General features: G+C 53.3%; 5 protein-coding genes across 5 annotated transcripts; 4 read left to right on the top strand and 1 right to left on the bottom strand.

The window, feature by feature from the left end:
* Window positions 1–476: 476 nt before the first annotated feature.
* J4E92_001710 (uncharacterized protein) lies at window positions 477–1346 on the top strand (the record flags this gene model as incomplete). The annotated part of the gene is made up of 1 exon (XM_051493121.1): window positions 477–1346. One exon carries the CDS (start codon window positions 477–479, stop codon window positions 1344–1346), a length of 870 nt encoding a protein of 289 aa, XP_051356352.1.
* Window positions 1347–4238: 2892 nt separating this feature from the next.
* On the top strand, window positions 4239–5210 carry J4E92_001709 (uncharacterized protein; the record flags this gene model as incomplete). The annotated part of the gene is made up of 3 exons (XM_051493120.1): window positions 4239–4509; window positions 4557–4613; window positions 4666–5210. 3 exons carry the CDS (start codon window positions 4239–4241, stop codon window positions 5208–5210), a joined length of 873 nt encoding a protein of 290 aa, XP_051356351.1.
* Window positions 5211–6365: 1155 nt separating this feature from the next.
* On the top strand, window positions 6366–6746 carry J4E92_001708 (uncharacterized protein; the record flags this gene model as incomplete). Its single annotated transcript, XM_051493119.1, has 2 exons — window positions 6366–6513; window positions 6565–6746. 2 exons carry the CDS (start codon window positions 6366–6368, stop codon window positions 6744–6746), a joined length of 330 nt encoding a protein of 109 aa, XP_051356350.1.
* A 1653-nt stretch (window positions 6747–8399) lies between these two features.
* J4E92_001707 (uncharacterized protein) lies at window positions 8400–9770 on the top strand (the record flags this gene model as incomplete). Its single annotated transcript, XM_051493118.1, has 2 exons — window positions 8400–8750; window positions 8808–9770. The coding sequence occupies 2 exons, from the start codon at window positions 8400–8402 to the stop codon at window positions 9768–9770; spliced, it is 1314 nt and encodes a 437-aa protein (XP_051356349.1).
* A 433-nt stretch (window positions 9771–10203) lies between these two features.
* Window positions 10204–12406, bottom strand: J4E92_001706 (uncharacterized protein; the record flags this gene model as incomplete). The annotated part of the gene is made up of 4 exons (XM_051493117.1): window positions 10204–10247; window positions 10372–10688; window positions 11648–12267; window positions 12317–12406. The coding sequence occupies 4 exons, from the start codon at window positions 12404–12406 to the stop codon at window positions 10204–10206; spliced, it is 1071 nt and encodes a 356-aa protein (XP_051356348.1).
* Window positions 12407–13099: the final 693 nt, after the last annotated feature.

The following is a 13099-nucleotide window of genomic DNA, read 5'->3' as shown; positions in this document are numbered from 1 at the left end:
GCAAGGTTTCGCTGCAGACTCCGCTGCGTTTCAAGCTTTCGCCAATCTCATGACCGGCAATAGCTGCGTATTGCCGCGAGGCAAGCGACGAGCAGCTAACGGCACGATTTATCCGTTGGCACAGCACAAATGGAGCTTGTTGAATGCATCGAGGCGGCTGGAATGCGCACGCGAGGGCATGCTGGCTCTGTTGTTGCGGCGGAGGAATGAGCCGTGTTAGCTCGGCTGGAGGCGTCCATGGGATGGGTGTTGTTGGTGGAGGAAGCGAAGGATATGACAGTTACTGATGTCACCTTGGTGACAAGCTCAGGGGCGTCTATTGGGAGGAGAGCTAATGTATTGTTTGCATGCCTGACGAGGCGTGTGTTGATCATTGAATTGGTATAAGAGACGAAAGGGTAGTCTCTGTCACCTGCAGTCAAGCACCTGCATCTTCAACACCTTCGCTCCTCAGACACCAATCGCCAAACTACAAGATGCTGTCCAAGTCTTTCTCCCTTCTCGCCTTTGGCGCTCTGGCATACGCCCAGGAGCAGGTCCAAGAGGGTGCTCCTGCGCCTGTCGTCCTCGCGACCGCAAAGTCTGGTGTCATTCCCGCCACTCCAACCGCCACTCCATTCACTGGCGTCGACACAATCCAGGGAGCCATCGTCTCTCCCCTCCCGCCTGCGCCTGGCTACCTCCCAGGTGAGACCGGTGGTCTCGAGGGCACTGCCACAGCGTCACCCAATCAGCCCTCAGCCACCTACCGCGCCACCATGCCAGAGGTGCAATACAACCCCTTCGTGGGCAGTACCATCTCCGGTTCCATCCAAGCTGTGGGTGGTGCAGGTGGTGTCAACTTCACCGTCGACCTGACCAACCTGCCCGACCAAGCGCAATTCGGCCCATTCGCATGGCACATCCACGCCATGCCCGTCCCCTCCGATGGGAACTGCACAGCAACTATGGGCCACTTGGACCCCACGAACCGCGGTGAGCTTGTCATGTGCGACTCTGCGCAGCCTGAGACCTGCCAGGTTGGTGATTTGGCTGGCAAGCACGGCGGCAAGATCATGACGGAAGGAAGTTTCTCGACTAGCTTTGTCGACCCGTACCTCAGTGTTGAGCAGGGCAGTGCTGGGTTCTTCGGTGGATTGGCATTTGTCTTGCACACTGGCAACACCACGAGGATTACTTGCGCGAACTTTGAGATGGTTGGTGGCAACGGTACTTCTCCCAATGGCACCATGGGCATGCCCAGCCCCACTAGCAGCGACCCAGCTGAGTACACTGGTGCTGCTACCAAGCTTGGTGGAGGTGCTGCTGCTCTTGCAGCCGGTGTCTTTGCCGCGATGATGCTGTAGATAGTGGTACTATTTGATTGTCCAGTCATAGAACTATACCAGTAATGTAATACATGTCCCACACAAATGAATGCATGATATCGTGACATGTATCCTGTTGTGAACGAGGTTAGAGAGCATTGCACAATGTTGTACAAGAAAGAACTTAGACAGATGATTGACGGAAGTATATAGTGATGCACATCCGTAGGTATTTCCATTAAGCAATAGCCTCCCCAGTAACGCCGGCATCTGTCTTGCTGCCCCATGCTGGGTGAATAGTACTTTTGCACTCTTTGTTGCAAAGGCAATCCTTACATACCCAGTATCTGGGACCACTCCCCAGGCTTCTACCACACCCTAAGACTGCGCACGTCTTCCACCTTCCTCCATCGCTTTTCAATCCCTTCTTCAGCAACCTCATCGCGCTTTCTGCCTTTCGCATAGCAAGCTCTTCACTGTTCACCTGACTGCAAATACGACAGAGTCGCCTAGTAGTCTGAGATAGCCTCATCTCCGTGTAGTACGCGTGTCTGTTGAGGAATCCCCAAAACGCTCTTTGATGCCAATTAGAACCGAGCTTTGCACAGACGCAGGCTGGGTTTCCGTTCGCTCGACTTCTACGATTGCGAGTATTGCGAACGATGTGTGTATGGTAGCACGATGCGCAGTATGGGACGCAATCCTCGAGATGGTGAAGTGCAGGCGCATGTGGCATGAAAGAAAACTCTTCACACCCTTCACATATCTGATTCGTGCAGCCCCAGCAGGTGTTCCTCTCGCCAGGGTCGCACGTGTAGCGCCTAAAGATACCGAGTCGGCTTGAGACATCGTTCGAAGGTAGGACTGATTCGCGGACTGATTTTGAGACGGATGATAGGCTGGCGATATCGGTGTAGTGCAGATCTTTGGCGACCATGATCAACATGTCGTAGACAGCCAGAAATCGTGAAAGCTCGTTTTGAGTACCCCCGCTACCTTGACATGGTAGAACAGTATCACCGCTGTTACTCGCGTGCTTTATGCGCTCCGTCAACATCATTTCGATCTTTTGCTCCGCCCCTATCGTAGCCTTCGCAACGTACCGACGGGCTGATCGCACCGGGGCTTTGAAGTCCATCGGTAGGTAACGGAAGAACAAAATCGGGGTGTAGACCAGAATGCCATACACCAAGAGCGCTGGCCACTTGAACATGCAAGCGAAGCAGCCCCGGTGCATTTTAAGGATTTCTTTTACCATGTCGAGAATGGACTCGTCGTTCTTTCTAATCTCCAAAATAGCACCAGGGAACGCAAGGACACCGATGAACGACACGAGGGCGTACAAAAAGCTGTGGTAGTCAGCAAGACCCATCTATCCACGAGTATACAGCTTACGTTAGCGCAACACCATATTGTGCCTCTTTCACAAATTCCAAGCACATGGCAGTCGAACTCGCCGTTGTCTCGTTGAGTCTTCCGGCAGCAGCAAAAAAGCTCTCATTCGTGCCAGCGGGTCGCTGCAATTCGAAGCCCGCTTTGTCATGACAAGCTTTCAGATTAAGAGGTATGTATCCAACCTGGTAGTTTGTAGCCATCGCCAGAAAGACGGTGATGGTAGTGTCGACAATCGTGAAAGGTAAGTTCAGTGGAGGGAAGCATACCAGCGCAGGCCACCAACAGGCCAGGTTCCAGATCCATAAGATTATGCCCCATTTGTCCGCAAGCCTTTCGCCAGCTAGCATGGACGTGCCGTAGATACCGTCGTGAAGTTCGGGATTAATCCTGATCAACTCGTGGTGGTCTGCCGCGGCGACCCAGTAAATTATCGCGGGTGAGAACAGGGCAAAACGAATAACGGCAATGAACATGCTCGCGTTTGTCCAAAAGTAAGAGTTTACTGCCATAATGGGGAAACGAAAAGTTGATGTTAAGGGTGGCTTGGTGGGTGTAATCGCGAATCCGTAGTCGGAAGTTCACCACAATTCAATCATTGGAGCCATCGCGAGTTATAAGGTAGATGGTGCCTGGCGCACAAGGCTGAGCGGCTGAGTCTCTGACAGACCTCGGGACGCAAGCCACCACGGCAGTTTCTTGCAGAGGTGTGCGTGAAACTACGGGAAAGAGTTTTGGCGTCGGAGGCTTGTACTGCGAAGCTCTGATCTTCGCGATGAAGTGGCCGCGGTCAGCCATAAGGGCATAGTTGGGGTGCTGCCAAGATCCGGTGAACAGAAACATCGTGACAAGCAAGGCTGTGATTCGGTCATTTCACGCATGTTCGTATTCGTCACCCCTTGCGAGCGACATCGCAACAGCCTTACTCTCATTCAGATGTGCGAGGCATTCCACGCATGGCGAGTAGTGGCCTTGGGAATGCGAGTCGCGAATGACGTAGTTGCACCTGCGGGACCAAGCCGGTGCAGAGTTCTCAGTGGCTTTGACCGCACGTTGCCCGTCACGATGCCGCTGTCATTTTGCTAGCAGAAACTATGCGCATATTCAAGGGTGTAGTAAACGGTTGTCGACAAGGTAAGGGTGTCGCGCAAGATGAGGTGTTGAGTTGTGGTAGTGCTTCCCTGGCCAGGCTAGTAGTGCACGGCTCGAACCGCCGCCGGTGGGTCGCGATTTCCATGGCAACGGCGGGTGTTTATCGATGCCACCAGGCTCTCCCACGCCAACTGTCGGCCAGCTGAAGAAGGTCCAAGCCTGAATCTTGCGGCCCACACAGGCGTAGAATATTGCTTACTCCGCACTTTGGACCTCTTAGCTGCATGTATGTAACCCCCCATCCCGCCTTCCCCTACCGCCTTCTGCACCTCCAACGCTTGATCTCAACAACATCTGGACTGCATCCTTAGTCGCAGCATATATTAACTCTGGTTGATAGAGCTGTCGCTACTGTTTTTGCACCGGTAAATTCAGATCAATTTCACAATGGAGGCTCTACTCTCCCTCGCATTCGACAACATAGCGTCCAAGGATACGCAGAAGATTCGCAAAGGATTGCGCCAGATCGAGGGCATGTTGGCGCAAATATGTCTTTCAAGCGGCAAGCCACGAAACTCACCACCGGGTCACCGACGGAACGCCTCTGCGCTCAATTTGGGAGATCAACAACAACCAACGCCGAAGAAGCTGGGGCAGTTATCAGACGATCTTGCCTTTCGCGAGTTCTTTCGGCTGCAAGAGGGATTCGAGTGGAATGGTGAGTTGGGTACTTCCAACAATGCGAGTATATACTAACAATTATAGTTGTAACACGGGTAGCCGACTGTCTGGATCGACTGCTGGGCATGGGAAGCAGTAAGGGTAAGAGGCCTGACTAGAAAATGCCGAACACCAGCTAACCAACTACCGATAGATGGCCAAAACGACATCCTCATCCTCTCCTCGTTATCGAACATCCAGGGTCTTCTCCTGCTGCACCCGCCATCGCGCATCATCTTCGGTCGCGAAGTTTACATGAACGTCCTGCTCGACCTGCTCGACCCCTACAACTGCCCCGCCATCCAATCCCAAGCCCTCCTCGTCCTAGTCACCGCGCTTCTTGCGACACCACAGAACACCCGAGTTTTTGAGCATATGGACGGCCTGCTCACCGTGACCAGCCTGTTCAAGGACGAAGAGACTACACAAAACGTCAAAGTCAAGCTGCTGGAATTCCTATACTTCTACCTCATGCCCGAGATCCCAGGTTCTGGCCCGCATCGGAGTCCTAGCAAGCTGACCAATGCTTTCGAGCGGCGGGGAAGCACTGCGACTGGCGACGATGGCGGAGGTGCGACCAGAAAGCACATTCGGTCGCAAGAGGAGAAGCAGAACATGCTGGGACGGTACCTCCCCAACGTGGATGACCTTGTCGAGGACCTCCAAGAGACCGCACCGTTCAACAGCGTCGCGTGCTGAGAGTCCCATCAGCGCCACCAGTTATCACCGTTGATGACTACACACATTCCCTTTGTCCGCCAATTTGGCCTGTCCATATACTGTTACCACTATACCTTCCCTTACTATTTTGTTCTGTTCAGCGAGGCGTCAAGGAAACTCGGGATTATTGTAACCATGCGTCTCCTACCCACAGCTAACGCTGGTCTCTTTTTGTGTTTGGCATTTTTGCAAATTGGAAAGACTCGTCGCTTCATTGCGTATCGCAGCCGATACATTCGCTGTACATCATGTTCGCCATGCATTGCATGGTACTCGGGCGTCTCTGGTAGGCCAGCGTTCGTCTCAGAGTGGTGGTCAAGACGGACTACACCCTAGTCCGGCTCTCATTAAATTAAATAATATCAGAATGTCACATCTGACACCGTATGTTCGACGTTGAGCGCTGTGTTGAGCCATTGCGGGTTGAGATCAGCGAGGCGAGCGAAGGCGATGGGACGCGCCGCTCGCTTACGTGCAGTTCAATACGATATGCTAACGTAGAATGTTTCCTATCTTGCGCACTGTGTGCAACATGAAGACAGGAGCAGTAAATGCTAATGTCATGCTTAATATACAGGTCTACGCCTGATTGGTGTATCTACACGCAACGTTGACCGCGAATGACTAACTACGTCAACCAGTAAGCCTGCTACGACGAGCTAGGAAGCTGACCAAGAAAGCAGTTTTTATCAGTTCCTGCAGTTCATTACCTGTACACCCCATTTCCCCCAAACGAGGTATCCAGCAACAAGCAACCGATACCATCATCCTCAAACAGGAAGACCTACGTCTGGATAGAGCTGACCTAAGGAGAGCATCCGTATTCAGATCGCTGCTATGAGTAAGTTGTACGACGCGAAACAGATTACTTTGACGACTTTAGAAAGTTACACCGCATCGGTCCTTGAAGATGCACAATGTCCTCAGCTTCCAGCTACCACGAACAAGGTAATCATCAGATGGTGTCGTATTGCTAACGCATGCTGCTGCACTGTGAGAAGAACCATGAAGATCCCGACTTGGATCTGAAAACAGCACTCAGGTATAAAACCTCATCTTCCTCCCCTCCAACACCAAGCATCAAGCTACCCAGCCTCAACACAACCACCCTTCACACCAGCACCAATAAGTAGAATGCAGTTCCTCTACGCCCTTCTTCCCCTCCTTCCCCTCGCAGCCGCCAATGGTCGAATCCGCTTCAACTCCTTCGACCATCCCGGCTGCCAAGGTTTCGAAGAGAACTACGACCTCAACCCCGCTGTGGTGAAGGGAAACTTCCCAGGTAAGCTCCGGACATCATTGACGTGGCATCATGCTCTAACAATGCGCAAAGGACCCCGCGGGTCCATCCAGATGTTGGTCACGTCTCCTGGGTGCCATCTTACGCTTTACACCGGCCCCAACCAGTCGCAGACCAACGGCGGCAACCTTAGGATCGACACTGGCGTGGCGGCTTGCTTCTCGAACCCCAATGGATTTGAGGATTATCTCAGCTTCGGCTACTACTGCGATTAGATGATGGTGGAACGGAGAGATCAGGAGACCGATGAGTGGACGTTGCCCGATTGCTGAGCCGCTCTTTTCTTAGTAGATCGGGCCGTGGAAAAGGAAGAGTAAAGAGTAGTGGAAGCTGAGAGTGAGACAATGAAATTCTGTCAGCACTTGAACTGATTTGCTTTTGACTTGAGAACCCACATTGACTGTTAAAAAGTACTCCCCCGTGGCCTGATCAAACTGGGCTGGGAGTGTACCTAGGCCTCTCTAGTAGGCCGGTGTTGTTGCTGAAATGTCGAGGGGCTAGTAGACACTATTCTCCGGTTCTCGTTGATATGTAAGGATGGTACATTTTACGAAGGGTGTTGGGTGCCTATGTTCTCTGTGCGGGTCTTTTCATGCGCTCATGTTTTCCAATATGGTTTCCGCAAACTCCTGGTCAATGCTGACGCAAGGTGAGTCGCAAGCAGACCTGGGTGATGCCCAGGTCTAATTCACTGCTATAGTTTGGGAGAACCCTATAAGAACGATGCAGGTGTGCTGAGCGAGGCCGTGCAGCATGATGGCGGTAGAGTTCTATACGTGAACGCTATACAAAGAAACTGTTTCAACAGTGTACGGAGCATCCGGGGGCAGATGGAGGCGGCAGGATGCTTAGGTGTGGATGATTCGTCGAGACCGTGGACTATACACCACGCAGCTGCGGTGAAGATTGTGCAGTTTAGAAACGATGAGTGCCAATGCATTCTCGTACCTCGTACTCGCGCGTAAGCGTATCGGCACCGGCAAGACGCGAGACTCCGTACCCACTACGGGAGATTATCTTGATCGAAATCGAAGATTATGCGCATCTACCAAAGCGGCTTAGTGCCGGTACTGGGCGGAAGCTAAGCCTATGGACGACAGTCGCGTGTTCATGTGAGACCGACCACGATATTTCGCAACCAACAGGACTCCGCCGCGCGAAGGCGTCAATCCTCGCCCATGATGCGCGCATTACCACTGGGACGAAATCTTGCTGTTGGACGCATTCTTGACGTCCGCGGGCGCGATAAGTACTTGGGACCGAGCATTGCTGTCAAAACTCTGAAATGTCAATGACGCAACATGTAGCAAATGATGTGCGAGCACGCGACACTAAGCAAGCAGTCACATCGGAAGGCCGGCTCCTTCTGCACCCAGCAGGGCCACGCCGCACCAAATGCCATGGCAGCGCAGCTTCGTCCGAACGTCCGCTGCCCTGTCCGTGGCTGCTGTGGCTGTTTAGTCACTCTGCGCATGCCGTGCGTTCCGCTGACTTCACTACGCGCCATGCGCCCTGCCTTTAGTGTAGGATGTAGTCCTCGGCATCGGCCAGTCTTCTTGCCTGTTCCTTGATGCGAAGACTTCTGGGCTTGTCATAGCTAGCATTTTTGTTCTTGAAACACCCACGAGTTCCTCACTTCTACCCTTCAAGTCAGAGCAGAAGGTACGATACAGCGCTGCGTCAGGACCTCCGCGCATAGATTCCCGGATCGACCGGCTAGCCAAACACTACCGCCATCCCTACAAATATACTCAGTTCCTCTGGGTTATCGTATTGGAGTTGAATCCCCGGGAAGCATACTATTGCTCAAACATCGCGCGACCACCCATACCACCTATACATCGCCGCCTCGCGCGTAGTCCCCCACCATGGGCGCAGGAGCCTTCATAGAACCACTCGTGGTAGTCACCCTACTCTTCGGAGGTACATGGGTAAACCGAAACACCGAATACCGCCTTATTGGTCGGCGGAGAGTATACCAAAACTCGCCGCGGTCAAGTTCTCCAGATTCCGGTCGATCTAGTCCGTCGTCGAGCGCGTCGCTTCTCGCCAATGTCGACGAGGAACCCAAATGGAGGAAACGAGAGGTGGTAGTCCTGGGTATGAAGAAGGAGGTCATGAGCCCGAATACCAAGAGGTTCCAGGATTACTTCCTCAGTCGACTGCTGAAGAAGTTTCCCTTCCTTGTGGAGGCCTGGTACTGGGCGCTTATCTACTGGGTAAGCAAACGCGCGAGTACTATACATCTTCTCTGCAGAGATGCTAACTTTCCTCAGGTGTACCAACTTGGTCGCGCATTCTCCGCAGTAACCATGGTCGAAGGCACCGTTAACGTCGCTCGCCGCCACGCCCTCCAAATCATCCACCTCGAACAGAAACTACACATCTTCCTTGAACTCGACGTTCAAGCGTGGTTCCTGAAGCACCCCTTCCTCCTCCACTGGACGAACCGCACGTACTCCTTCATCCACATTCCAGGCACAATCCTGTTCTTGGTATGGCTCTTCTACTACACCACAACGCGCAACCGAATCGATCTTCCCCTCCACAACAAGCCAATCGGCGAGGCGGATGGCAGCCCGGCAGGACCAATGCTGTATGCTGCCAGGCGCAGAACGATGGCTACATGCAACTTGATTGCGTTCATCGTTTTCACGCTGTGGCCATGCATGCCGCCGCGTCTGCTCTCCGACCCCGAGGTTCCCGGCTCCGTCGGCAAAGAGGCGCGTAGCTTCGGTTTCGTCGATACTGTTCACGGTGCCGAGGGCGAAAGCAGCGTGTGGACGCAGAACAAATTCTGCAACCAATACGCTGCCATGCCTTCCCTGCATTTCGGGTACTCGCTCCTCATTGGCCTGACCATCATGTCGATTCCTCTTGCTCCTCAGCACAACCGATCCCGCACCGTTGCTCTCACCATGGGTCTGCGCATGCGTCTCCCGTCTGCCCGCCGCATGCTCTGCATCTTCTTGGGTGTCGCATACCCTGCTATCATCCTGGTCGCCATCGTTGCTACCGCGAACCACTTCATCCTCGATGCCGTGGCGGGTGCCATGGTCTGCGGACTTGCATGGACTGGCAACAGGGTGCTCTTGAATTTGCTACCGCTAGAGGACTACTTCCTGTGGTGCGTGCGCATTCACAAGCCTGCGCGCAAAGCCGTCCACTGGGACGGTGACGAAGATGAGAATGACTACGGCCATAAGAGGTTTGGCGCTAAGGGCATCATCGTCGATTAAAGGCTGCGGACGTGAGAGTGTGGAGGTAATGCATCAGTAATGTCAAGCATTGGGTATCGGCGTCTGACCTGGGTCGGGTACTTGGGTAATGAGGGCGGCATGTCCATTATGACTCTCCATTTTTTTGGGTAAACATAATAGTTTGATACCCTTGGCTAATAAATATGTTGTAATTCGATACTTGTTTGTTGGAAACCATGTCATGAACGAAGCGTGGTTTCTCACGTCACTGATTATTTTTGGTCCCATTCGTCACTTTCGTACCACCCTAGGTGACCATAATCCCATCGCATGTAACGAAGCGCTCAAGCAAACCTCTACCGCGGCCCATCTTGCGATGTACAGAACCCAGCTGCCATGCTCTCTGCCCGGTTCGAAAGAACGATGGAATCAGGCCGCCCCCTCAGGAGGAGTGATGGGATGGCCCGTGAGCTTACTTCTCCACCCCATAATGAACGAGCAATTCATGATCTTTTTCTATAATCACGTCACAATTAGCAAAACCAACTTCTAAGACGCGGCACATCCAAGAAAAAGGAACAACTTACCCTAGTCTTCTCTCCGCCCCCATTACAATCAAGCTTCGGCGCACTCCACAAACCCGTCCTACACTCGCCACAACGCTTCCACGACTCGCTGTCGTTCCAATCGCAGTGGAAATCATCGCCGTTGTCGTACGTGAAGTGTAGGATACTATTTTTGTAATCGAACGGTTCGATCAGGAACGTAAAAGGGTATCCCCCGATGCCGTGGTCAACCTGGACAGTACGGCCCTTGGCTAGAGTGTAGGCCCACACGTAATCCATATTCTTGTATACACCGCGGGCCTGGATGGTGTTGTCCGGGAGGCAGTTCTCAATGACCTGGAAGTAGAAGGGGAGGATGACGATGGGTTCGGGGTCGCCGGGGCGCGAGGTTCTGTAAGGAAAGGGGCAAAGTTAGCAAGTGTCTCATGTCGGTTTGTACGTGGATGTGACGTGCTCGGTTACTAAGGGGATTTTGTCGCGGGCGTTTTGGTAGTTGTCTTCAGTAGTCGCAGTTGATTCTGAGGTCGTGACAGTGGGGACTGGGTCGGCGTCTGAGTAGAGGGGTATATCGGAATTGTCAATGCCGAGGGCGACGATATGGGATGGCGATGTGGGCTGCCGAGGTGCAACGACGGCGGCGGCGATGGCGCTGAGAGCGAACGACAAGATGATGAAGAGCTTCATGATGTGAAGAGAAGCCGTCGTGCTGTGGTATTCTGAGGGATCTGAAGCAAGGTATACTACAATTGTTGTTGGGGGTTGAACGCGAACGCAATGAGCATGGAAACAGAGTGAAAATCACTAGAATTTATATGGGCGAGCATATGCCAGACACTCACGCGAGAAGTTTGTGTGAATACGGATAGAAGGAAGCACACGGACGTTGGACTAGCAAGCAGTCGTGGTCGTGGATTAGGTAGTATAATTGCGGGTACAACATGGAGGAAGAATTCCATTGGTGCCCATCAGATCCAGGCACACGCTGTTGCAGGGACGAAGCGTCCTGGATCCACACGTGAACGTGATAGAGCCTGATCAACAAACGAAAAGAGGATTGGAATCCGGGTCTTACATGGGAGATATTACAAAGAGTATACATAATATTGTTGTGTACATGCAACAGCACTTAGGGTATAGTTTTAAAGAGAGTACGAGCAACCGCCAACGCCAAATGCGCAATGCACAACGCATGAAATGCAGCAGTGGTCTGACAACAGTACTGGCATGCTGTAATAGGAAACGACGCTAGGAAAAGAGACATAAAGAAGTACTCATCAACGTCTGCTGCTCCTAGTGTTGTTGCGGCTAGGCCTGTCGTCCCGGCGCGATCTTTGGGGTTGGTTGTCGTACCGTCCGCCCATTTCTTCGTCGTGCACACGCCCTCCACCGTAGGAACGTTGAGGGTGGCGAACATCGTCATGGTCGTCCTCAAAGGTGTTGCGGCGCTCATCAATCTCATCGTCAAAGTCGACGTAGACAGAAGCAGGGCGTGGTCGTCGTTCTCTTGGGAGCTTGGAATCTCTGTCTGCGAGCTCCTTGGGCTTATAGAGCTTGTCGAGGTGCTCTTCGAGAAGGCGCACGTTCTTGCCGTTGGCCTTGACAGCTGCGTCGGCAAGATCGCCGATGAAGGGAACAAGGCCGATGAGGAAGTCAAAGGCGACATTGAACAGCATCATGATAAGGACGCTGGCTGGCAGTCCGCCTTCCACTTTGCACATGTTGCGAACGAGGTTCAAGGCCAAGGCGGAACCTGCGGCGTCGCCCACGGCTGGGGCAAGGCCAATGACAGAAGACCAGCCAAATCGGATTCCCATAAAGGTAAAAAGAGCGTAGTCGAGCCTGTACGCAGACTTGCGGGCCTTGGCTAGGACAACGCAATCATTCTCGGGAATGTAGTTGGGAATGTCCTTCTTGACTTTCTTCATCTTGTGGGGCCTCTTTGGGTCTGGCTGCAATGCGTAGTAGGGGTCCTGGGGTACAATGAGTTTGCGCACGTCGAAATGATACAGGGTCACTTACGTAGGGTCCAGATACGTCCTTGGACTTGTACTTTTCCATCTCCTTGCCCAACGCCTTCTTCATGGCGTACTTAGCGACCATGCCTGCCATGTTGGGTGGTGTTGCTGAGGTAGTTCGTGATGTAAGGGGAGTTGTATGAATACAGGTATATGAGACCGTCCACGAGGCGTTATAAGTTCCTGTTGTTCGAACGGTGTCGCTTTACAGTGCGCGGTGGTGCGGCTGTCTCAAAGCGCGCGTGTTGTGTGGTTGGCCAGCGGCGCTTCTCCTGGGAAAATGTGAAACGGGCGCGTCGCTGCCCTATGTATAGCTGGCGGGCGACTGGCAACGAACAGAGTATGATTGAGCTGTGAAGAACAAGAAGGAGCGACAGAGCGAAGACGACGGGCCTACTTATCGCATCGAGGTGCGCTGGCGGTGAGTCGCTGTAGCTGCCCAGGTCCAGGTGCCCTGATTCTGTGACGCGATCCCAGACAGGAACGTCATGGCCTGGGTCGGCCGCTCCTTCTTTCGCCTGCGCGCACAGCCACAGCCGCCACACTGATGTCGATCGCGCCTGCCGACAGCCACAGCCCAACTCTCCGATAGGCCTTTGACAACACATCAACAACACGTCCACCCGCTCCCCCCACATTCTTCGCCATTCTTTGCGGCTGTGCAGCATCGCAGCAAACAAACCTTCCCTCACCTGGACCCTCTCGCTACTGCCCGCCGCCCGCGACGCGCGATAGCTGGCTGACTGGCGCCCGAGCGCTCCCCACCACTCTCTGCGACGCAAGCTCA

This window comes from Alternaria infectoria (assembly GCF_024043175.1).
Source record: "Alternaria infectoria strain BMP 0036 chromosome Unknown scaffold_2, whole genome shotgun sequence".
NCBI classification, from domain to species: Eukaryota; Fungi; Ascomycota; class Dothideomycetes; order Pleosporales; family Pleosporaceae; genus Alternaria; species Alternaria infectoria.
The sequence above is the reverse complement of the archived record's forward strand: the minus strand, read 5'-3'. Positions and strand labels throughout refer to the sequence as shown.